Source organism: Staurois parvus, unplaced genomic scaffold, assembly GCF_062004578.1.
Source record: "Staurois parvus isolate SC_StPar_1 unplaced genomic scaffold, SC_StPar_1.0 ptg000748l, whole genome shotgun sequence".
In the NCBI taxonomy this organism is placed as follows: Eukaryota; Metazoa; Chordata; class Amphibia; order Anura; family Ranidae; genus Staurois; species Staurois parvus.
This window is the reverse complement of record NW_028318544.1, coordinates 1,148,823-1,174,264: the sequence shown is the minus strand read 5'-3', so window position 1 is coordinate 1,174,264 and position 25,442 is coordinate 1,148,823. Positions and strand designations below refer to the sequence as shown.

General features: G+C 38.6%; 1 protein-coding gene across 1 annotated transcript in view; it reads left to right on the top strand.

Moving 5' to 3' along the window:
* The window catches only part of PPP1R42 (protein phosphatase 1 regulatory subunit 42), a 52,718-nt gene that overhangs the window by 22,467 nt on the left and 4,809 nt on the right, over positions 1-25,442 (top strand). Inside the window, exons 6-8 of the mRNA XM_089654270.1 lie at positions 8,704-8,821; positions 9,006-9,134; positions 10,443-10,614. Coding sequence (XP_089510396.1) covers positions 8,704-8,821; positions 9,006-9,134; positions 10,443-10,614 — 419 coding nt within the window. The remainder of the gene's footprint in view (positions 1-8,703; positions 8,822-9,005; positions 9,135-10,442; positions 10,615-25,442) is intronic.

The following is a 25,442-nucleotide window of genomic DNA, read 5'->3' as shown; positions in this document are numbered from 1 at the left end:
AAACAACTTTGCAAATATGAACCCTTATCATACACAGACTCATGTGGTCGACATTGCTTATTTCAACCGCTTTCCAACCACCCTATAGCAGAAATACTGTTACAGGGCGTCACGGGTGCGCAATATCACGTATATATACGTGATTTTGCATTTCCGGGTAGGGGGCACACGCCCTATCCGCTCCGCTATTCACAGCCACGGCTGTCAATCACCGGGTCCCAACCGGTGATTACTCGCCAACGCCCGATGATTTCCAAGGATCTCCGATCGGGAGGAGGACTGTTTTGTCTACTAACAGTTCTTCTCCCTGTCAGCTCGGGCACACTGCTTTGGATGGCTGTCCACAGCACAGCCATCTAAAGCAGTGTGATTACAGTGAAGCACACTGGCACTGCCCCTAGTAGAACACACCCAGCACACAGTTAACCCTTTGATTGCCCCTCATGGTAACCCCTTGCTGCCCAGTGCCATTAGTACAGTGTCAGTGCTTTTTTTGAGCACTGATCACTGTATTGGTGTCACTGGGGATGTTAGTGACATCAAGTCAGTTCCCCCCACTGTCAGTATGTTCGCCGCAGTCCCACTATAAGCCTCTGATCGCCGACATTGCTAGTAAAAATTTAAAAAAAAAAATCCCAGTATACAGTGCATCCAGAAAGTATTCACAGTGCTTAACTTTTGCCACATTTTGTTATGTTACAGCCTTGTTCCAAAATGGATTAAATTCATTTTTTTCCTCAACATTCTACAAACAATACCCCATAATGACAATGTGAAAGAAGTTTGTTTTGAAATCTTTGCAATTTATTAAAAAAAAAAAAAAACAACACATGTACATAAAGTAAGTATTCACAGCCTTTGTTCAATATTTGTTGAAGCGCCTTTAGCACCAATTACATCCTCAAGTCATTTTGAGTATGATGCTACAAGCTTGGCACACCTATTTTTGGGCAATTTTTCCCATTCTTCTTTGCAGTACCTGGCAAGCTCCATCAGGTTGGATGGGGAGCGTCGGTGCACAGCCACAGTCTGGGCTCTGGCTTGGCCACTCTGGACATTCACAGAGTTGGCCCGTAGCCACTCCTTTGTTATGTGGGTTGTGTGCTTAGGGTCGTTGTCTTGTTGAAAGATGAACCATTCAGACCAAAAAGTTCAATCTTTGTTTCATCAGACCAGAGAGTTTTGTTTCTCATGGTCTGAGAGTCCCTCAGGTGCCTTTTGGCAAACTCCAGGTGGGCTGCCATTTGCCTTTTACTGAGGATTGGCTTCCGTCTTGCCACTCTACCATACAGGCCTGATTGGGTAGAGTGCTGCAGAGATGGTTGTTCTTCTGGAAGGTTCTCCTCTCTCCACAGAAAAACGCTGGAACTCTTTCAGAATGACCATCAGGTGCTTGGTTACCTCCCTGGCTAAGGCCCTTCTCCCTTAATTGCTTATTTTGGCAAGGCAGCCCACATTAGGAAGATTCCTGGTTTGTTCCAAACTTCTTCCATTTACGGTTGATGGAGGCCACTGTGCTCATTGAATCCTTCAATGCTGCAGAAATTTTTCTGTACCCTTCCCCAGATCTGTGCCTTGATACAATCCTGTCTCAGAGGTCTACGGACAATTCCTTGGACTTCATGACTTGGTTTGTGCTCTAACATGCACTGTTAACTGTGGGACCTTATATAGACAGGTTTATGCCTTTCCTAATCATGTCCAATCAACTGAATTTCCCACAGGTGGACTCCAATCAAGTTGTGGAAACATCTCAAAGGTGATCAGTGGGAACAGGATGCACCAGAGCTCAATTTTGAGTGTCATGACAAAGGCTGTAAATACTTACTGTATGTACATGTGGGTTTTTTTAGTTTTTTATTTTTAATAAATTGCAAAGATTGTTTGTAGAATGTTGAGGAAAAAAATGAATGTAATCCATTTTGGAATAAGGCTGTAACATAACAAAATGTGGGAAAAGTTAAGCGCTGTGAATACTTTCTGGATGCACTGTATATACCCCCAATTGTAAACTTTATAACTTTCACATAAACCGATTAGTTTACACGTATTGTGATTTTTTTTTTTAGCAAAGACATGTAGCAGAATACATTTTGGTGTAAATTTATGACAAAATTTGATTTTTAAAATTTTTTTACTGGACATGTTTATTGGAAAAAGTAAAAAGTGTTTTTTTTTCTCAAAATTGTCGATCTCTTTTTTTATAGCGCAAATAATAAAAACTGCACAGGCGATCAAATACCATAGAAAGAAAGCTCAATTTCTGGGAAAAAGTATCTATGTAAATGTCATTTGGCTGCAGCATTGCATGACTGTGCAATTGTCAGTTAAAATAACGCAGTGCCGTAATGCAAAAAGTGGCCTGGTCAGGAAGGGCGGTAAATCCTCAGGAGGGCAAGTGGTTAAAGTGGTTGTAAACCCTTACATACTACATGCCCAGTGAAGTGACTAGCCTTAAGTGATACACAGAAATGAAACAAATCCTCTTACATAAGTTGTACCGGTTTATCTGTAGCACCTCTCCCCTACAGCCATTCTTCTCTCCCCTACAGCCATTCAAAGCACAGAAGTTATACTGCATTTCTCAGCCCCAGCAGGCAGGTGACAGGGATCTGATGCCACAAACCGCACAGCAGAGAGAGGAGAGCTGAGTGTAATATGAGGCATGAGTGTAGGGAAAGTGCACCCCTCACACAGTCTCTTAGGGAAACATACACAGCTGAAGCAGTGAATCACTCAGGATTGTCTGGTGTCCTCATAGACTGTCAGAAGTGACTCATGCAGATAGCAGATGAATGAGACAGCAGACAGAAATCACACTAGTAGACATATGCGATTCATTTTGTTCCGAACTGCAAATTCAGACAAAATTTTCATTATTTGGCCATTCAGATATATCTGAATTTCAGAATTACAATAGTTACAAATTTAAACAAATCCGAAATAATTAAACAAAATTTCAGCCTAAATTTGAATTGAATTGAATTTGAATTGAATTAAAAAACAAAATCAAATACAAAAACAGTTTCAAAATATAAACATATAGCTAACTAGTGCTGATTTGCTTCAAAGACTATATGTATTAGTGTTAGAATATAGCCTTCTTCCAAAATTCGAAATTCAAAAAAATAGCATAAAACAGAATAGCACAGAATAGAGTAAATCAGAACAGAATAGAAAATAAAATAATAGACTAAAATAGAATAGAGGGGCACATGCGCGGCTGGCTCATAAGATGGCCGCAATGTAAACCATCTCCACTGCCACCTGCGCCACAGCAATGGCTACATAGCTACCACTGGGACCCCAACACCTTAAACCGAGGGGTATAACCCCCCACACCCTCCGGCGACATGCCACGGTGGTGCAAGTCTCCTGCCCAGCCTCAGAGACTTCACAGATTCCAGATCCCAAGATGGCGCAGGCACCTCACAGAGCGGATGCTTAGTCCCTGCAGCCGAGCAGGCTACATATACGCCTGACCCCAAACTCCTGGTTCCTTTATACAATGGTGACCCAGGCGAGTCCTCTCCCTCTCTCTCTCCTACATCTCGCAGCCCTGATAAGTCTAGGCCCAGGATTAAGGAGCCTACATATACCTATCCACGCTCCTCAGATATCTCCTATACCCCTGCACTACATCTACAATCTGCCATTGAAGAATTTCCAGCCTCTGATCATCCTGTGTCTGAATTGACCATGAAAAGTATGCTTCTTTCTTTAAAACCTCACCAAATGGAAGGTGACTGGACCTGAACACTGACTTACCATTAGTCGGCTCCCCGACTAAATCTACCTACATATGTTGCTGTAAGGCTTTGGCCTACCTCTAATGATCGTCATTTCTTCTCAGCCATTTCCTTGTGACAACTGGCAGTTGTCATGTTTAACATACTGCCCCCGAATGACAGTAGCTGCCCTGGTTACCCATGACTCTTGCATTTTCTGCAAGAATTTTTTATATACAAGTTTCCCCTATGTTTTATATTGTTACTCCCAGTCAATATTACTCCACATTTATATGCTATACTTTTAGAAGTCGTCTCCACAACCCTGCCTATAAGTGACCTTATCCTTTACATGGCTTTTCACTGGTACCCCAAAGTATACCTTCTGCTTACCCAATATGACAAAATACCACCTCTCATTCATCTAACGAGCCATTAAAATCTCCCTCAAAGGTCCGATCCGCATCATCCTCACCACAACATTATATACCTAAATGATACTTAATATAGTTTCACTCAATGCCAGAGGACTCAACTCTCCTTTTAAAAGATCATCGCTAACTGAGGAAGCCCATGCTCTACATGCAGATGTCATCTTTATCTAACAGACCCACTTTGCTTCATCTAAGACCTTCCTCTTCAAGCAGAAGAACTTCTCTACAAGGTATCTAGCATACCACCATAAAAAGATAAATGGAGTCATGACAGCAATCAAAGACTCAAACAACTTTCACTTCACCTCTGAATACGATCACCCCCTTGGTCGCTTTCACATTCTAGTATGCCTTATCAACAATATCCCCTTTATACTTATCAGTGTTTATAGTCCTAACTCCAATCAAATTCAATTCTGCAAACAACTACTTGCTAAGCTCACCCCCCTTAAGAATTGTCGCCTAATTATAGGAGATAGGAGGTGATTTCAATATAGTGGGAAACATTCATTTAGATTCAATATCTGGCAAACAATCTCTGAACCACAGTCTGAATCAATTTCTTCATGCCAATGATTTATATAATATTTGGAGCTGTCAACACTGATCAGAGAGGGACTATTCATACTACTCACCTTCCCAACTTTCATACTCCAGAATAGACTTCTTCTTCAGAGATAAATGGACATTACAGCATATTTCCTCCTCATCAATAGGATCAATTACATGATCAGATCACGCACCAATTGCCATCTCGATAGTCACACCTGGGAGACTGCCCATTCCTAAACCTTGGAGGCTAGATTCCATGCTGTTAACAGACATTGAACACAGGAAAGTGATTATGGAAGCTCACACTCTTTTTTTTTTTTAAACCAATAACATAGATGTATCTATAAGTATCTTGTGGACCAACTACAAGGCATTTATGAGAGGGATACTTATAAAGTTAAATTCTCAGGTATTCAACCGTAGGAGGCTCCAGATTGAAGAGGTTTTGGCTTCTATAAAATTAAAGAGGATATAAACAAAAATAATCCATCTGAAAATAACTCCTCCTCCCTATTGTCTGAGAGGGAAAAGCTCTGCTATCTTCTACTATTCCAATATGACCTTAACCTAAAAAAAATGAAAGCCAAATACCACTCTCTTAATAATAAAGCAGGTTCCCTTCTAGCCAGATCGGTTAAGCACCAATGCCTTAAAACCAAAAATTCGGGCAATTCGTCAACCGAGAACTAAATATCCTGTGTCCAATCCATTGTACATAGCTAACACATTTGCGGATTTTTATCAGTGCCTCTACAACCCCAAAAACAATAGAGAGACCCCTCAACCTTACCCTGATGCTATTCAAGCTTTCTTATACTCGATCAAACTCCCAGTCCTCTCTTCAACTCAACTACAGAACATCTAGGAACCTTTCTATTTTACAGAAATTGAATCTGTTATCCGCACCTTACCGCTCAATAAATCTCCAGGTAGCAATGGCTACACCAATGAATACTATAAGCATTTCGCCAATATCCTCTCTTCACACCTAGCTAGCCTCTTCAACTCAGCTGCCTGCTCTGGTTCAATGCCAAAAGAAATGTTACAGTCTACTATAACAACTATTCCTAAACCAGGTAACGACCCCTAACTGGTACAAAATTATAGACCGATATCGCTTATCAATACTGATTTGAAACTGTATGCCAAGATAATTGCTCGTAGACTACTTCCTCTCCTTCCATCCTTACTGCACCCAGACCAAGTAGGGTTCGTACCAGGACGATAGGCCCCGGATACCACTTGACGTTTAATCTAGTTAATTCACGATCTACAAGACCAACGCCTTCTCTGCTCTTATTACTTGATGCAGAGAAGGCGTTCGACCGCATCTATTGGGGATTTATGCAAGCCATCTTACAAAAATTTGGTATTACAGGATGGATACAAACGGCTATCATGTCATTATACTTTTTCCCATCAGCCAGAGTTCTTATAGATGGTATGTTGTCAAAACCGTTTGAAATCACTAATGGTACTAGACAGGGATGCCTACTATCCCCTATCATTTGCATTACTCACTGAGCCGCTTGCCACAAAAATCCGGGATGACCCATTACTTATAGGTATCAATTACCACAATTCTGAACATAAAATCAGTCTATTTGTGGATGACATTATCTTAATGATCACTAACCCTACCCATTCTCTATATAAAACTAGGGAGATTTTAGCCTCCTGTACTGCTGTGTTGTATTATAAACTGAACGAAAGGAAGTCTCTAACACTAAACCTATATACACCAAAAAGAACCCAACTGCTTCTTTCAAATAATTTCCATTTATTTGGGCTGACCAATCAATTGCCTACCTAGAAATCAATCTAACTGCTTCAACTTCCCAGCTCTATGATCTTACTGATAAACCATTCCTCCAATCTCTACCAAAAGAAATCCAAGCACTCCGGACTTATGGGCTTTCTAAACTAGGTCGAATAGCCACTCTGAAAATGTTTATCCTACCCAAATTGCTCTATATCTTTAGGACCCCATCTCAGTACCTCTGAAATTCTTCCATGCAGCTCAAAGACGATTTTCCCAGTTTCTGTGGGAATCAAAACGACCCAGGTGTACTAACAACCTATTAATTCACCCATACTACAGAAGAGGAACAAGCCTTCCACATTTGCATACATATTATCTAGCTACATTACTTGACCAGATTTACTACTGGTGGCACCCAACCAGGGAAAAGACTTGGAGCACCATGGAATTCCAACTATTTCACCCTACCACACCACAGACCCACCTCATCCTGCGTTCCATCGACAATAGATCCCTTCCATTCAAACACGCTTGTATTAAGGCCTCCCTAGAAGCCTGGTCAGCCCTATTATTACATTATTTCCCAATCTCCGAAACAATTTCTACTCTCCTTAACATCCTTTACACTTTAATCTCACATATTAACCTGACTAGATGGGAAACCAATGGTATCACTTCTCTATCCGACTTATATCTAAACCAGGACCTAGCCCCCTTCCATCACCTCCAAAACAATTTTTTACTCCCTTCTAATGAAAGATTTAATTCTCTTTGAATTGCTCATTGTCTTAAAGCTAAAAATATCCTCTGCACCACCAACTTACCTTCCCAAGCATTTCAATTCCTCAACAAAACCAAATATCAAGGTAAAGGAATATCAATGTTTTACTCCCTCATTATTGAGTCAAAATTCAACTTGAGGATGACCTCTCTGACAAACATGGTACCTAACCCCTGGCCAGCTAGCCAAAATATATCAAGCCTGCTCATCGCAATGCTGGAGACAATGTGGGGAGATGGCTCCCTCTTTCATATAATTTGGTATTGCAAATCGATTAGGTCCTTCTGGAATAGTGTCTTTACTGTGATTTCAGAAATAACAGGTAATATAGTGAAACCTAGCCCACCATTAGCCTTATTTCACATTGGACAAAAACATTTCCTCCTGAGACACGTACTATTATCATTCACATTCTTTAATGAAGCAAAAAATAATATCATTAGATTATGGAAATCCATAGTTTCACCATCTATAACCAGAGTGATCTATGATTTGAACATCCAATGTGATATGGAAAGCAGATTTTCCTTCAACCACTTCTCCAATTCCAGATTCCGCAGCTCTTTGTCCTTATGGTCACTTAATCCCAAATGTACAGTTCAAGTTTGATAGCTCATATCATATGGAGTACAACCATAATTTCTTTTGACTGGTATTAGTTATTGTGTTCCAATAACTGACTGTTCCTTACTCTTTTTCCTTCCCCTTCCCTCCCTCAAAATTCCCTCTTCCCTACCTTCCCCTCCCTTCTTATGGTTTCTGCTGTACAAATCTCCATGAGTGCAGTTCCCCACATTCACTCCCCTCCTTCAATGGACCTTCATAGTGCAAATTTAAAGCTGTCTCCTTTTCAATACTGTATACACCTGTACAACTGTGAACCTGATGTAGTTCATGTTATCCCTTTGTACTGTTACTTGTAAAACTTAAATAAAAACAAGTTGAATATAAAATAGAATAGAAAACAAAAGAATAGCATAAAAAAGAATAGAATAAGAAATAAAAGAATAGAAAAGAAGAAAAATAGAAAAGAATAAAACAGAATACGATAGAGTAAAACAAAGCAAGATAGAATAGAAAATAAAAGAATAGAATAGAAAATAAAGGAATATAATAATAAAAGAATAGAATAGAGAATTCTATTCACAATGAATAGATTCAATATTTTTGATTCAAACTCAAGTTGAATCCATTTGAAAAATTAGAATCTGGTGGAAAATGAAACGAAACTAATTTTGTTACGAATGCAACAAAATTAAATTAATAACTTAACGAATCAATCTGAAACTAAACACATATTTTTTAGTTCTGCACGTCTACCTACTAGGTGCTTTGGATATAGGCTAGTACACATTATAGAAGGATATGCTGTGTTTGTTTTTCATTTCAAAGGTTTACAACCAATTTAAATGTATAGTTTTCATTTGACTTTCTTTTTTTTTACAGGACTTGGAGATTGTCTTGAGGACATGGCCAAAGCTCTGGAGAATGGATCTGAGTGGAAACCCAATTTGCCAGAAGGCAAAATACAGAGATAAAGTTATTGTCATTTCAAAGACATTGGGTAAACTAAGATATATAGAAACACAACTTTCAAACTTTCAGTTAGACTTGTTTATTTGTAAGTCCAAATTCTACCTTACCCTGTATTGTAGATTTTACCTTTCCAGACACTAATCAGGCCATTGTCTTCTACTGATTTATTGCTGCATAGTAAACATGATCATGAACAGCTCTCATTTTGACAGAAATCCTGGATGGTAAAGAAATAAAAGAAATGGCAAGACAGTTCTTGGTTAACTGGAAAGCCTCAAGGGATGCCAGAAAGAAAAGCAGGGAAGAAAACATGGAAGCACAATTAGTCTACCAGCAGCTATGTATGTCAAGTATTAAACGATATTAATGATTTTAAGACAGTTGTGTTACTTGTACATGCTGACTCATTCATTTGGCATGGGTATTTCATATGTTGGTCGTTTTATCTTCCTCTTGGTTTGTGTCCTCATTTCCCTTTTCGGTATTCTGTTCTCTGGGGTAATCTACATAACTTTCAAGTCTGCCAATTTAGTTAGCCTACATAGCGTCTGTCTGACCTCTGGACCAAGCAGCGGCACATATTTTTTAGGTAGTCTATCTCCAGATCATGTTATGGACCACAGTTTTACTCCATAAGATAATGATTCCTATGTAGTTCAGTTGTGACACACTTCAATAAAACTTTAAACATTTGTGACACTTGTTATGCTAGCAGACATTTTTTAGATTCTTGTATTCTGCCACAGAACAGAATAGACTCTCTAACCCAGCAATCTTTCCTGCAGGATGGGAGGGGAAGGGGATTCCTGGCAACCCTAGCTGGAAAAAACATTTGTGCAACACCTTGCCAATGCTGCTGAAACCCAGGCCGTTTTGATCGGTGGAGCTCTTGCACATATAGTGTTGAAGCTTGCCTGTTTTATCTGGCTCCCACACCTTTCTATTGGCCAGTAAGAAACTCCATCATAATGATGAGCCTAAATGAGTGCAAAAAGTAATGCGTGCGAAGTGGGAAAGATTTTACATGACCAGGAAGAGGCCAGAATGGCAGGTATAAAAAAGAACAAAACAAAAGCGCACCAACCTTGCACATTACCTCAGTGAGTAAAGGGTGAATTTATTGAATTGAGATATATACTCACAAAAGTAGCAATGTTAAAAGCATATAAAATCCAACATCAGCGCACTGGGATAGCAGACGCGTGCAGGTCCCATCGAGAGGTGAGACTCTCAGGATGAAGCTGATGCGTTTCAAAGGGTGATCCCTTCTTCCTCAAAGGGATCCCTTCTTCCTGATGCCTATAGATCTCAGTTTCTAAAGTGAGCATTTATGTAGAACTGTATTGAATGCTTTTGCAAAATCCAGGTACACCACATCTACCACCCTTCCTTTATCTAGGTGCCAGCTCGTTTCCTCAAAGAATGTTAACAGATTGGTTTGGCTAGAACAACCTTTCATAAATCCATGCTGATTGCTACTAACTATACTATTTTCTTCTTCAAATTTATGGATATAGTTACTTATTATCCATTTACCAATAAAATGCTTGCTCTTACTTTTAGGCACATTGAAGAAGACGTTGTTATATTTACACTTCTAATTATCAGTGCAGCCATATTTTTTTTTCTATTCTTTGTTGTGAACACAGATAACTTAGAGCATCCTGGCTCCCTTCTTCCTGTTCAGTATCATAACACCAAATATTTGGACAAGGAAAAAACAAAGTATATGTTTATGGCTCAGATGCTAAGTGATAACAAACAAAGCCAAATGCAACGATCGGCAGCAAAGAAAATAATTGACGTTTGTGAAGACATACGGTAAGCTGATGCATATAATCTATGTATATGTAGTTGTGTTTGTTTTGCTTATGGTTATGCAAATCCATGATGATGGTATTATTGCAGATAAAAGCACTGCTATTAGTATTATTATTGATAATAGAAGGATAGGGGTCATGCAGTGTGGTGAGGGGTGGGCTTGGTTATTCCTCTGGAGAAACTGTGACCATGCGCAGTTGAATGTTGTGGTGTGAAAGGTGTCCACATGAGCGTGAATGTTGGCAGAAATAGTGACATGTTGGCATTGATTTTGAAAATATGACTGATCATGCCAAAAAACTGTCTTTTAGTTAAGGAGAGTGCTCATGAAGCCGTCTATTATCACGTAGTTGTTTGACTCCTTTTTAAATTATAACAATAACAAAAATCACCCTAATGGCCCTGATCAAACGTTTACATACCCTGGAATGTTTGGCCTTGGTATAGACACACAAGGTGACATACACAGGTTAAAATGGCAATCAAAGGTTAATTTCCCACATCAATGGCTTTTTAAACTGCAATTAGTGTCTGTGTATAAATAATCAATGGGTTTGTTAGATCTCACATGGATGCACTGAGCAGGCTAAATACTGAGCCATGGGGAACAGAACTGTCAAAATACCTGTGTAACAAGGTAATAGAACTTTATAAAGATGGAAAAGGATATAAACAGATATCCAAAGTCTTAAAATATGTCAGTCAGTACTGTTCAATCACTTATTAGGAAGTGGAAAATTCGGGGATCTCTTGATACCAAGCCAAGTTCAGGTAGACCAAGAAAAATTGCAGCCACAAGTGCCAGAAGAATTACTTGGGATACAAAGAAAAACCCACAGGTGCCCTTAGGAGACATACAGGCTACTCTGTAAAAAAGACGGTGTGGTTGTTTCAAGCAGCACAATACGGTGATACTTGAACAAAAATGAGCTGCATGGTCGAGTTGCCAGAAAGAAGACTATACTGTGCCAATGCCGAAAAAAAGCCCAGTTACAATATACCCGACAACATCTTGACACACCTCACAGCTTCTGGCACACTGTAATCGAGTGAAAAGCCCAAAATAGAGCTTTATGGTCACAACCATATGCTCTATATTTGGAGAGGAGTCAATAAGGCCTATAACGACAAGAATACCAGCCCCCCTGTGAAGTATGGTGGTGGCTCACTGATGTTTTGGGAGTAAGAGCTCTAAAGGCACAGGGAATCTTGTGAAAATTGATGGCAACATGAATGCGGCATGTTATTAGAAAATACTGGCAGACAATTTGCATTCTTCTGAATGAAAGCTGTGCATGGAACGCTCCTGGACTTTCCAGCATGACAATGACCCTAAGCACAAAGCCAAGTTGACCCTCCAGTAGTTACAACAGAAAAAGGTGAAGGTTCTGGAGTGGCCATCACTGTTTCCTGACCTTAATATCATCCAGCCAGTCTGGGGAGATCTCAAACTTGTGGTTCATGCAAGATGACCAAGATGCAAGATGACCTGGAGGCATTTTGCCAAGACATATAGGCAGCTATACCACCTGCAATAATTTGGGGCGTCATAGACAACTATTACATACTGTAAGACTGCATGTTGTCATTGATGCTAAAGAAGGCAATACATAGTATTAAAGTATGCAGACTTTTGAACAGGAGTCTTTTCATTTTTTTACCATTTGAAGCCATGCTTTGTTTTATGATTGTGCCATTCAGTAATGACCTACAGTTCATTGAATCCCATAAGAATTAAAACAAATGTGTTTTGCATGCTCACTCATGTTTTCTTTAAAAATTGTACATACCAATTTTGTTATGTTGTGAACAAGCTGCTTCTGAATATCAATTCTCCAAGGTTATGCAAATGTTTGCGCACAACTGGAGTGCTGAGAGTCTGGTATAGTGCAGAGATTTTCTAAGTAAAAATTTGACTTCATGTTCTCCAACACTATTTTTCTATACCCACCTACACCATTTAATATTCTCTATTACTGTTTTGACCAAAACTTTCTATAATAGCCTGAAACTAAGGAGGAAACTACAATGCCGTTTTATGTCTGTATTTTTCTCTTACAAGAAGTATAGGATAATAATTGTACTGTATTATACATAGATACTGATTGTAAACTGGAAGGATGCTATAATTTACTATCTTCATGAAGGTAACTGATTTCTGAGATAAATATCAGTATCTTCAATAATCTGCTGGATATTATTGTCCTTGTAATGCCCCAGAAGTGACAATTACACATTGATGCATAGACTGTAATGGTAACCAGCGACTTAAGTCAACAAAATGTCACACAGAGGCAAACCTTGCCACTTAGGTATATCTAAATCATGGTGAAGGCACTAGAAAAATTAGGTTTAGTAGCAAAAGCTGAGAGAATTCTTCAAAACTCCACCCTTTTAGAAAATAGGCATTCTGAGTTTGCTGTAGTGGCGGGTGATGCTTCATTTAAAGTGGTTGTAAACCTCAGACATGAAATATGAACAAAGCATATCCCTCTATTGTGTGTACTTGTCTCAATTAAGAGCTCTAAGTGTCATTTCTGTCTGTTGATTCATTCCTCTGCTATCTGCATGAATCACTTCTAACAAGGTTTCCTGACACCAAGAGAAAAATGGTGATGGGGAAGGACCTCTATCAGCTTGACAGTCTCAGTTGTGAGTTGTGTGGAGGGGGTGTGTTTCTTTCCTCCAATCAGCTCTCAGAACGCTCCTCTCTGAGCTCTGCAGTGTGTTATTTCAGCTCTCCGCCTCTTTTTTTCTGAACTCTCAAACAAGCTTTATTAATTCAGTACATTGAACAGATGTAAAGAAGAAAAGATTGTGGATAGACCGGTACAATTTATATAGGAGGATTTGTTTCACCTCTGTGTATCAACTGGGGCCAGTCACTTCATCGGGTATATGTAAGTTTACAACCACTTTAAAGCTCCATGCACACTGGCTTAAAAAAAAAAAGCTGCTCCTAGAGTTTAGCATTTTGCCTGTAAAAGCATCTAATGTTATCCTATGTGTCCATGCACATTAGGAAGTCTAGAGGCATTTTTTAGGCTCTGTCTTTAGAAGCAGAAAAAAACCCTTCTGTTTTGCATTTTTGATAACGTTTTTCTGGCAGAAAAAAACACTAAACACTGCTAAATGTTCCTAAACGCTTGTACAAAATAACTTTCAGAATCTTTTTCTGCCAAGAGCACTGGTGTTTTTTTAAAGCCAGTGTGTATGGAGCCTAAATAACAGTAATTTAAAGTGAGTGTAAGTGCAATTTTTGTGCAATTACACTTATATCACAGTACCCACCACTTCCATTCTTTATCATCTATTTTCCCTGATTCAGCATGACATCGCTAAATCGATTGCCCAGCCACTTGACAAACTTTTTCTCTGCTGGACCCACATATTTAATGTGCAACTTTTGTTATTCCCATAGAGATCCCAGTATGAGCTAATACTCATTTCAAATGAATTTACCTTATCTTACAGAGAAGTTCTGCAAGACCATATGACATTCCATATAAACAGTATATAAGCATATGTAAGCACTATGGGTAAAGAATATCTGTGTGTGTATGGTTGTAATGTCATAGATTGCATTTAGTGAATAAAAGTGACAAGTGATGCCATCCCTTTATATTTAGCAAATACGGAGAATATTGCATAGTATTCAGAAAATTTAAAAACACACTAAGATCTTATGTCCCATTTTCTGTAATATAAAGTGAAACTATTAAATTTTTCAGTAATTTCTCATTTTAATTTTGATCTTTGATGTGGTTTAGTTGCTTGCTGTACTGTGATTTCATCAGACTTTTAATCTAGAAACTATAGGCAAAATAAAAAATGATGTACAGTATATGGCACTCTGGCACTAGTATCAGCATAACCATTTTTGATTTTCTAAGTCCCATCTATGGCATTGGTTTATCACTTATTGATCCTGCCAGTAGGGTGCCTATTGTAGCCTAATGCTGGCTATACACATATATATTTTCATTTGAAAATTTTAATTTTAAGAATGTTAATTCGATTTTCTGATCTTTGATTGGGTCAAATGAACATTGATTTTCAACCACAGTGACGAGAAAATTTTAAGGTTCAGGATGGAATTTTTTTCTTGAACAAACAAATTTTTATAGTGTTTGTGGCTTTCGTTCAGGAATTACATTCATTCTAAAATCAAATGTTACAAACAAGTGGAATTTTCAAACTTTCCTCCAGTCATCAAATTTCCAAATACTTTTTGCACGAATGTTTAGACTAATATTCTTGTCCGAAAATCTACTAGTGGATGGCAGCATAACTCCACCTAACAGAGTTACAGCAACAGTTTTTTTTTATTTTTTTTAAAAAAAGGTAATGCACACGAATAAAGGTAACCTCTGTAAGTAGGGATATAATACTCATGCGCAGCCATAAATAAATGATATGCTGCTTCAAGCACCTGAATGTGTTCTCACATCAATAAACCAAATACCCCAAAATATTGATGTCTTTCGTCCTAGTGAACCAAAACAAACTACTAATAAATAAACACCATCCTGAGTATCCAGCCCAATGGGTATGTAAATAAAAAAATTCCCACAGCAAACAAATGTGAAAAGCCAATGCAGTCAATAATTCATGAATAAATACCTGGCTGAGTCACTAAATCCAAGTAGTATATGCAGTGTATCATGTGCAATAGCTATTAAAATAAGAAAGTGCAAACACAGTATCAATATATATATATATATATATATATATATATATATATATATATATATAATCATAAGTAAACACCTGGCCGAACTAAAGTAAACACCTGGCTGAGCTATGAAATATAAAGTGTAAAATCTAACAGAAAAAGATGATAAACTGTTCTGCAGTAAACGCCTGGCTGAGCAATCAATCCCCAATATTAAAAGTGAATAAATATGTGATCAATAAAGTAAATGTCCAACTAGGCTAACATACATATATGTCAGCAAATAAAGTACTTAATAATTCATGTCAGGAATAATGAATATATAAAATTCCTACTTAAAACCAATCAGATAAGCAAAATGTGAATTGAATAATAAAAAACTAAAGTACAAATACAGTCCAATAGTGATTATACCAGTGACCTTAAACGATGTTTAAATCAATCGCGCTCCTTCACCTTCAGGCAGGCACGCTCACCTTAACAGCTGACCTCTAAAGAATAAAGGTCAACATGCGCTCAATATTAATCGTATCCCACTGGGTCTTCTGGTTCCACAGGCTTCTCCAGGTACAATCTGAACCAGTCCCTTGTGCCCCCACTCTGATTGACAAGTGCTCAAAAGATAAGGAACAGGGAACTCCTCACAGTGTAGTAAAGCTTTATTATCATAAATAATAAAATAATAAATATATATAAAACGCCACTCACATAGACACGGGGGCTCTCAGAAGCCATTACTAGCATTTAGGGTAAACTGGGTGAACAAAGATGGTGACTTCCACCCGAAATGGAAATGACATCACATGCTTCTGTCCTACGCGTTGCGTCACAAGTAACATGACTTCTTTGGGGATCCCTGACGTAGCAGTGTAATTTATCCCAACCTCTATAACTGTCACTTTTGCTGAAGAGCTTGACCTGCATATAAAGCTGTAAAAAATATAAAGATCTATAAATACAAAAGGCATTCATATAACATCCTGCAGTTTGAAACTTTATATTGTTCATGGAGCTCTTCTGTGTCCTTTAATATCTTATTACATTGAAAAAATCATACTTGCATTAATTAAATTATTAAGACTAGTATTATTATAATTAGCATTTTCTCTGTTGTAAGTTACAACCATGTTTGACACTGATGTTTCAATGTTGGAATAAAAGTTAATAATGGCTGCAAAATAATATATTAGCAAATGTGCCATCAAATTCTAGTTTGTTTTTCTTTTAATAGATATAATAGTGTTACTGTAAACTAAAAGTATACATTTTATTCTTTTCTTTGTCCTGTTACAGTAAAATTATGATTCTGGCACAAAGCATGGCAAAGTTATTTACAATTTTCTGTTTTTTTTATTTTTTATTTTGCACTTTTTTAAAATGTGACACTAAAGAGATGAACAAACAAAACAAACAAAAAACAAAAAAGTTTAAATACTAATGTTTAATGAAACAGAAATAAACAACAACAAAAACAACAGGAAAATAATTGGTGAAGTGAGAAGCAGAAGAATTAGTTAATTAGGGCTGATTAGGGTAAACTAAGGGTCTATAAGGGGTTAAATATACATTTTCGTTAAACAAGAAAAAAGAAAAAAAAAATTAGGTTGCTTTAACTGACATATCTGTTCTAGATCTAGTATTTAAGTTAGAGTTGTGTGTTAGTCATGATTAGGGCTGTAATGGCTGAAACGATGAAACGTGTTGGCTTTCACTGCATTTACCTCCCTGCATGTCACAAAAGAGCCATACCATAGTGCCAGCTTTCCTAGTGGACTGTGCTTTAACTCAGGTGCCTTCAGGTTTCTTCTGGGGTGCCTTCGCAAAATGCCTAAAATGCCCCAAACTTATATTCAAACCAGCAGCTGGATCAAGCCTGCTTTTTAGTTACACAAAGCTCATCAGCTGCCTGCACAGCATCCTAGTTTGACCCTTCCCTGCCCCTCTCCATCAGAGCGCGGGTCAGATTAGCTCAGTAATGGAGAAAAACTGAGGGAGAAGAGAAACAGTGGCATACTAGTCAGTATGAGTGCACAAAGGTGTATTTGCTTTGGAAGAATAAATTACCTCTAACGTTGGGTGTCCTCCTACGCATGTGGATGTTGCTGTATTATGTAAAACAATTAGTTTTGTTTTTTACATTTTAGAATAGGGTGTTTAGAGATTGTGTATAATTTTAAATGATGCCTTGATTGAAAAATGTTTAAAAAACACTGCCTTGACCACCGGAAGATTTTCCCCTTCCTGACCAGGCCATTTTTTTTGCGATACGGCATTGCGTTATTTTAACTGACAATTGCGTGGTCATGCAATGCTGTACATAAATAAAATTTGTATAATTTTTTCCCCACAAATAGAGCTTTCTTTTGGTGGTATTTTTTATTTTTATAATCAAAAACAATTTTGAAAAAAAATATTTTTTACTTTCTGCTATAAAACATATCCAATAAAAACATTTAAAAAATCAAATTGCTTCATAAATTTAGGCCAATATGTATTCTGCTACATATTTTTGGTAAAAAAAATCCCAATAACCGTATATGGATTGGTTTGTGCAAAAGGTATAATATCTAAAAACCATACTATATATTCTGGATTTTTTTTTTTCATACTAATAATGGGGCCATTAACAACTTATAGCGGGACTGCTATATTGTGTCGTACAATCGGACACTAACTGACACTAACTGGCACTTTCTGGTAACCAGTGACTCTAATACAGTGATCAGTGCTAAACATATGCACTGAGACTGTACTAATGACACTGACTGGGAAGGGGTTAAACATCTAGGGTGATCAAGGGGTTAACTGTGTGCCTAGCTTTGTGTAATGTTTATTGTGTGTGCTATGTTCACTAGTTAATGTGTTGGATTATATTCCCTGCTTGCAGGGAAAGAGAATCCAGTACATTGCTGCTGACAGGACACAGCTCTGCCTTGTTTAGGCAGAGCTGTGTTCTGTCAGTCCCCTAGATCAGGGATCTCCAAACTTTCTAAACACAGAGCCAGTTTACTGCCCTTCCAAACTTTAGGGGGCCGGTATGTGGCCAGTGGGAGTAGAAAATATCCTGGTGTCAGTGGGAGTGAATTGTGCCCCTCTTTGATATTAGGGGAAGGAATAGTGTCCCATGGTTGGTGTCAGTGGAGGAATAGTGCCCCATCTGTGTCAATGGGAGAAATAGGGCCCCATCTTTAGTACTGGGGGAGGGAAATAATGACCAATCATAGGTGTCAGTGGGAGAAATAGTGCCCATTGTTGGTATCAGTAGGAAGAATAGTTCCTCATTGTCAGTGTCAGTGGCAAGAACTATGTCCCACTGTGGCTGACAGTGGGGGGAATAATGCCCCCCAAAGGGCCAGATAAAAGCAAGCAAAGGGCCACATCTGGCACCCGGGCTGCAGTTTGGAGACCACTGCCCTAGATGATTGGCGGGTACTGGCGCTCATCCATTGGCTGGCACCCACTGATCAGCTTCTGCTGTGACCAATCACAGCAGATGTGGCGCACACACACTCTCACGACCAGGAAGTGCAGAATCACATTTATATACAGTATATGATTGTGCACAATGCAGACATCCTGTAGCAATATATCTGCTATGGGGCGATCGGAAAATGGTTACCTGACAGCATCTACAGCTGGAAGCTCATTCCTTAATCTGCAGATAAATGAAACAGAGCAGATACAAATGTAAAAAATTGTTACTTTGTATCCCTCTATTTAGTGCCTGAACAGTGTTGGTAAATATTGAGTCCAGCGTTTCTTTTTTGTTTTATTTTGCAAGAGCTACTGTATGTGCAAAGCAACTCCCGGCCTCATTTTCAGAGTTGTGGGGGGTTGGCAGTGGGGCAGAAGGAATGGATGTACTACACACATCCTGTGTACTTTGATTACATTTTTGGGGGGACGTGTGTAGCATGTTCAATGTCTTTAACTAGTTATATACCTATATATATATTAGTTATATAGTTATAACTTTAAAATAGAATACTACGCAATAGGATGTGATGTACAAGTGTATGTTTAACGTGATCCAGTTTTATTGGACCTTGTCACAGGTCTATATACAGTATTCATATCTTTCTACTGTATGTTACTTGTTATTCAAAGGCAAATAAAAAATATGTGAACAGAAAAATTACTTCTGGATATTACACTCAAATGAGAAAAATCAAATAAAAACTCTTTAGAAAGATTTCAACTGTATCTTTTTAGAAATAAAAACAATTTCAGATTAATCATTGTACGTCTTTAAATATCACCTAGCACACAAAGGGTTAGTTTTCTGTATTACAGACCCCTTGTGAACACTCAGGCTTGGTTCACATCTGTGCGGGTGGTGCAGCTGCGGGACCCATACAAAAGTACCTGTAGCCGCACCACCCGCACAGAGGAATGTGGGACCCGCGGGCGGATGCCATTAATTCTAATGGCATGCTGCCCGCACTGGAAATTGCAACCATACTGGGAACCTCGGTTTCTCATTGCTGCGTTTCTCTAGGAAGTGCATATCCCGGGGCACAGGAGTCCATTCAAATGAATGAAATCTGGGGCCCGCGCAAAACGTGGCCCGCACGGCTGCACATACGTGAACCTGGCCTTACACCATTTTCCAGATAAGCATTCTTCCCTATTATCTACAGGTATTTTTTAAGGCATTTTACCTTTTCCGCTGTGCTTGAAAATGTTGTGCTCCGCTGCTTTATGCTTCACTGCCCAAACTCAATGTCTACATTAGACGTTTTCCAAAACCTGGAAGAATATATGCAAATATTTTATTTTCTTTCATGGCTTTGAGTGAGAAGTGGAAGCGAATTTCAGCATAATTAGTTTTCTTTTTGCCCTTGTGAATATATCATCCCATGACATGAACTTGGAGGCATTCCTGTTGGCATGTGGCAGAAGTCAATGGAGTGTATATTCAAACCCTTCCTCTTTGCTTTAGTAGAAGCATTGGTAGCAGGTAACTTGGCGATGACATCAGAAAAACCCTTCCACAATGTGTTTATATAGCGTGATGATAAATGAAAGCAATATTGTGTAAACGACAGGCAACGCTAAAGAAAAAACTAACCACAAGTTGTATGTGGCAGTAGAAAGGACCTTTTCAGAGTGCCAGTATTAAATTGTAGCTTTGTATTCTTACAGGGGCCAGTCTTGCAGATGGAATTAATGAGCCATATACTTTGTGTTCATCACGCAGCTTTGATGACAGATATGTAATTTATACTTTCTGATGGTACTTATGATGAACAAAAACATGATGTCTCATCTTATAGCTTCATTGCAACCATCTATGTGGGCGCATGCCTTTTTTTTCATGTATAATCAATCATGCTTTTAAAAATATACATATATTGTACGAATAATTCAAGAAAGTATGAGACATATAGATCCTTCCATGCATTCTCTGCATTCTGAGACTCCTCTCTTATAATACAGGATTAACAATTTTGCTAGGTCTTTAAATTGGGGTTAATTAATGTAAAAAGACACAACATCGTGTTTTCAGTAGGCGAGTCTCAGTCATCAGGCAGTTTAGATGCTGGCTTATCTTTCTCTACACATCCATCTTGGTCAGATACCTGCCTCTGTGTAGCCACTGGAACTATTCTGTTGATGTTTAGCCCAGGTAGACTATTAAAGTAAGACTGACCATAGACAGGCTGATCTGGTAGGTGCCTTCAATATTTGCATGTCCTTTTAAAGACAGGCATAGTCCATCATATTCACCAATCATGTGTCTGTTCTCTGCTCCTGTTATGTTCACTGTCTTCACATGTTGCCGACTCTATGGCCAGACATATGGACAAGTATATACATATTCTTTAGCTGTAAATGAGTTGTAAAACTATCCCTCACTGACCTTTGTAGCTGCAAGTGCTGTGAAACAATTCATCCTCAAATTTCACAGCAGAAGTGCTGAGGTTCATGCCATTCTCTTAACTGTTCATATGTGAATACTGGAATGTAGATTGCCTGGCAGAAAGTTCACTTTAAAGTGGTAGTAAACTCTCAAAGTTCAATTTTATTAATTTAAATAATCAGCACATACTGTGCAAATCACTGTCTTTAAAGCTGTTCTATCCTACTTAATTTTCTTGCAGTCTGTTGCTCTATACTTCTATAACGTGACTGGCACATGCGCAAAATGCCCGCTGTTTGCAGCATGCTTCATGTTCTTGTGCCATTAGCCCTTGCATTAACATGCCACCCCTCGATCTCATCCTCTCTGTGGCATGGCTTCACAGTCCCGTGAGAGCACAGGCTCAATTGGGAATTTTGCTATGCAGAACAGGGTTGCCATAGTAATCACAACAAAAACGAGGCTTGGCTACAAAATTAATGCGCATGCGCGAGATTGCAGCAGGGAGAAACAGAAAGGAGAGAAGCCCAAAGTGCTGCAGACACAGAAGACAGTGTTGAATATGACGCCAGCTTTGGACAGGGAGGAACAAATTACAAGCTGCCCCAAATACAAATAAGAGGTATCACAAGGGGTCACTAACTGGGCAGAATGTAGTAGAAAGCTTGCACATACTGGCTGCATTGATAAGGCGTGCTCGAGGGGCAGACTTTACTACTGCTTTAAGGTTTTCAAATGGTAGAACAAAATTGCCATATACTAATGTTCCCCTTTAATGAGACTCTGTCGCCCAGAAAGAGTGTTTAGAGTAACAGTTAACAACGTAAAGGAACATGTTTCCACTGTCTGTAAGAGTGCTGATTAACATTACAATGTAATACCAAAATCACTTTGGATAGTTATTTGAATAATTATCTTCATTTTTCTGATGCGGAGTGTTAAGTGGTTTCTAATTCTATGCAGCTTTCTGCTGAAAGAGAAAATGGCAAGCAGCTTAAAGGGATCCTGACAGTTCCAGAAATACTCATGAGCTCTACCCAAAGGTAAAGCAACATTTACTGATTGTCGCAATCCCCCCAGATCCAGGAATGAGAGTGCTATTGTAACTACTGATCAATCCTGCCATGCAGCAGAGTTGGTACATTTCCTGCTCTAATGATCAGAAGACGTGTGTTCATCTGTCAAGCTGTTCAGCTGGGCTGAAGTGACTTTATTACATTGGTGCATCAAAGTGGGTGCTATGTAATAATTTGATGGCAAGCAAAGGAGAGCACTTTAGAAAGTGCAGCTTCACCAACCTAATACCGCTAAAACAGCGAATATGAAAAAAAGGTTTGCATGGTGGTAATCAGTTTATAATTCACAAAAGTGGTGAATGTAGGTGGGGCGGATCACTGCAAAGGGGACCCAATTAAAGTGTTACTAAACCCACAACAGTAAAATCAGTATATGCAGTAAAGCATGCTTGTTATATTCACTGTGGAACCTAAGGGGTTAATCCCCTGCATTGCGTAAAAAGGATGTATGATCTTGTTTTCTCTGATCCTTTCCTTCTTCTACTGCCCCCCCCCATCTATATGCTGATAGAACAGAGCCTTGAGGGCAAACTGCACATGCTCAGTTTGGTGTGTATTGCGAGATAGGTTTTTTTTTTTTCCTTATGAGAGTGCATGTGATCAGCACAGGGCCAGTCAGTGCTGTCCAGACAGAGGGTCAGGGGTTATGCAGCCTCACAGGACAATCAGGGGAGAATGAACACTCTTCTTACAAGCTTTAACATGTGCTCTGCTAGACACTGAGAGAAGTCACAAGACTGCTCTAACTTCTGATGAGAAAAGGTATTTAGCACTTTATTTTTACTAAAATAATTGCATTTCCATGTTCTGTGTGCTGTGGGATACCAGATATAGTGAATGCAAGGTCCCGGGTTTGTAACACTTTAACCCCTTGACACAGACCGTACGCAAATATGCAGCCTCTTGGAGGCTGGGCCTTGAGGCCGAGCGGCTGCATATTTGCGTACCATTTGAAAACACATATGTGCTGAGAGCATGCGCCGTGTGTGCCCCCAGCACATATGTCGGTGTCTCACAGAAAGGTCCTGATCTCCCTTTGCGATCGGGACCTTTTCTGATCATGTGACCGCCGTGACAGTGAATCACGACGGTCACATGACCCTAAAACCCCACCCTGCCTCCCGGTGTCTGAAACCCCTTAAACGGCCAGGAGGCACTGGCATAAAGAGATTAACGATTGCTATGCTGCAATATATTACATTTTTGGTTTTGGGTTTAATATAGCTTAGTGAGGTTACTCTTTCCCAAAGATCTTAGGGACTCTAAAGTTGGGTTTCAGGACCCCTCCACACTATTTGCATGCTGAAATCATTTGTTTTAACATGCAGGGTAGCTTCTTTTGGGTGTTGGTGGTGAGGGCAATGCCTTGCTTTCTATAGCAAGGTGCTGTTTACCTTATTTATTTAAGCCTTTTTAGGGTGACACTACTGAGCTGCCATGGGAAAATGGACATTGCATTTAGGTGAGCTAAAGGTATTTAGCAGTTTATACAGTATTTACTAAAATAATTGCATTTCCATGTTCTGTGTACTGTGTACTGTGGGAGACCAGATATTGGTGTCCGTTTATGACACAGAGAATAGCTGCGATTTAGAGGATCGCAGCTATTCTCTGGTCATTCACAGTTTATGACACCCAGGAGATCAGCGGAGAACATATTCAGCCCTTCACTGGAGATCTGTGTTCTCCCTCCAGATTCTCCAGCCCAGAGCTGGAGAATCGGAGGAACCGCAAACTAAGCAGTGATAATTTACCTCTGCTTAGTAAACTGATCTTTTACATAATCTCGCGAGATTATAGTAAAATCAGCCGTTTTCCAGCGTTTGTAGACCATTCTCCAGCATTTGTAGACCGTTCTCCAGCGTTTGTAGACCGCTGATCTACGCCGCTTCTTAAAAGGCATTCACAGAAGAACTGTGTTCTCCGAGAATGCCAGAGAACTGAGCAGCGATCATTTACCGCTGGTTCATAAAAGGACACCAAAATGAATGCAGGGTCCTGGGTTTAGGAACATTTTAAATTCTGTCTTCAAAATTTTGTTCAAAAGCAGTTGTCCTTATAATCTTTGAAAGAGAAGTGGCCACTGCACTCTCTAACAAGGGTGATGGCCCAGATGTAGTCCATATAAAGTATGCAAAAACATAATCTGTATATAGGGGCACTCCTAGGGGCTTGGCAACAAAGATATTCAAAAGTGTAGATTATCCAGGTCCATGTATCAGCTGCAGTGCCCACCTTTCTCAAGAATTGACGTATATAGCTAAAAATACATTGAATATATATATATATATATATATAGTAAATATTTGAAAATGTAAAAATGCCATACCTGTGTTTCTGTTTTGATATTATACACTTTGTAATATCTTTATAATACTACTCAGAACATCAGTACAGTCTTTCATCATAACTAGTTTGTATTCACCCTCTTAGAGAACACATACAGCCTGAATGCATATATACATTTAGATTAATCCCAAGGCATTTTTCTAATGCCCATGACTCATTGATATTAATTGAAAAGGTTTTGTATAAATACGCTCTGGAAATGTGTTTTATAGGATACAATAATACAGTGTTTTGGCATAGTGGCCTAATTTAATATATTAATAGCATTAATGAAACCAGTAAGTTTTTTTTTTCAATCCTTGCAATGTAATTCTTCATTAATTTGACATGGCATAATTTAGCATTACTTTAGCTTCAAAATGTTGCCATCTAGTTGCTATATTTACACATTAAGATTTCCAGTCTTAAACCAAAATGTTTTGCTGCTGGGGTTTTCTATTACAGGCATCATATAGGTAATAGAGCTGTAAATGTCTATGCATAACTAATGCATTCTATGCTATATTTTACACTATCAAAGCAGTCAGACTTCATTCTTAGTAATCAGTTCCTTTCTGACTGCATTAGCTGATATATTTTTAACATAAATTTAGATAGGAGTGACTGAATCCTACTACAAGCACCTTCTCTAAAACAAAACTGATTAGATTTGAATGGAAAAAACAGTCTAAATGTTTTATTTCTGAAACCAGCAGTATAAGTGTAGATGGCATATTGACTTTTTGAAGTGCAAAAAGTCCTGTTCCATAAGTTGTTAATTAGCTCCCAAAATAAGTTTTTGGGTTTTTTTTAATGAGAGTGATAAAGTAATAAAAAAAGTTAGTGTAATATAATTACTAAAAAAATATTTTTTAAAAGATAATGT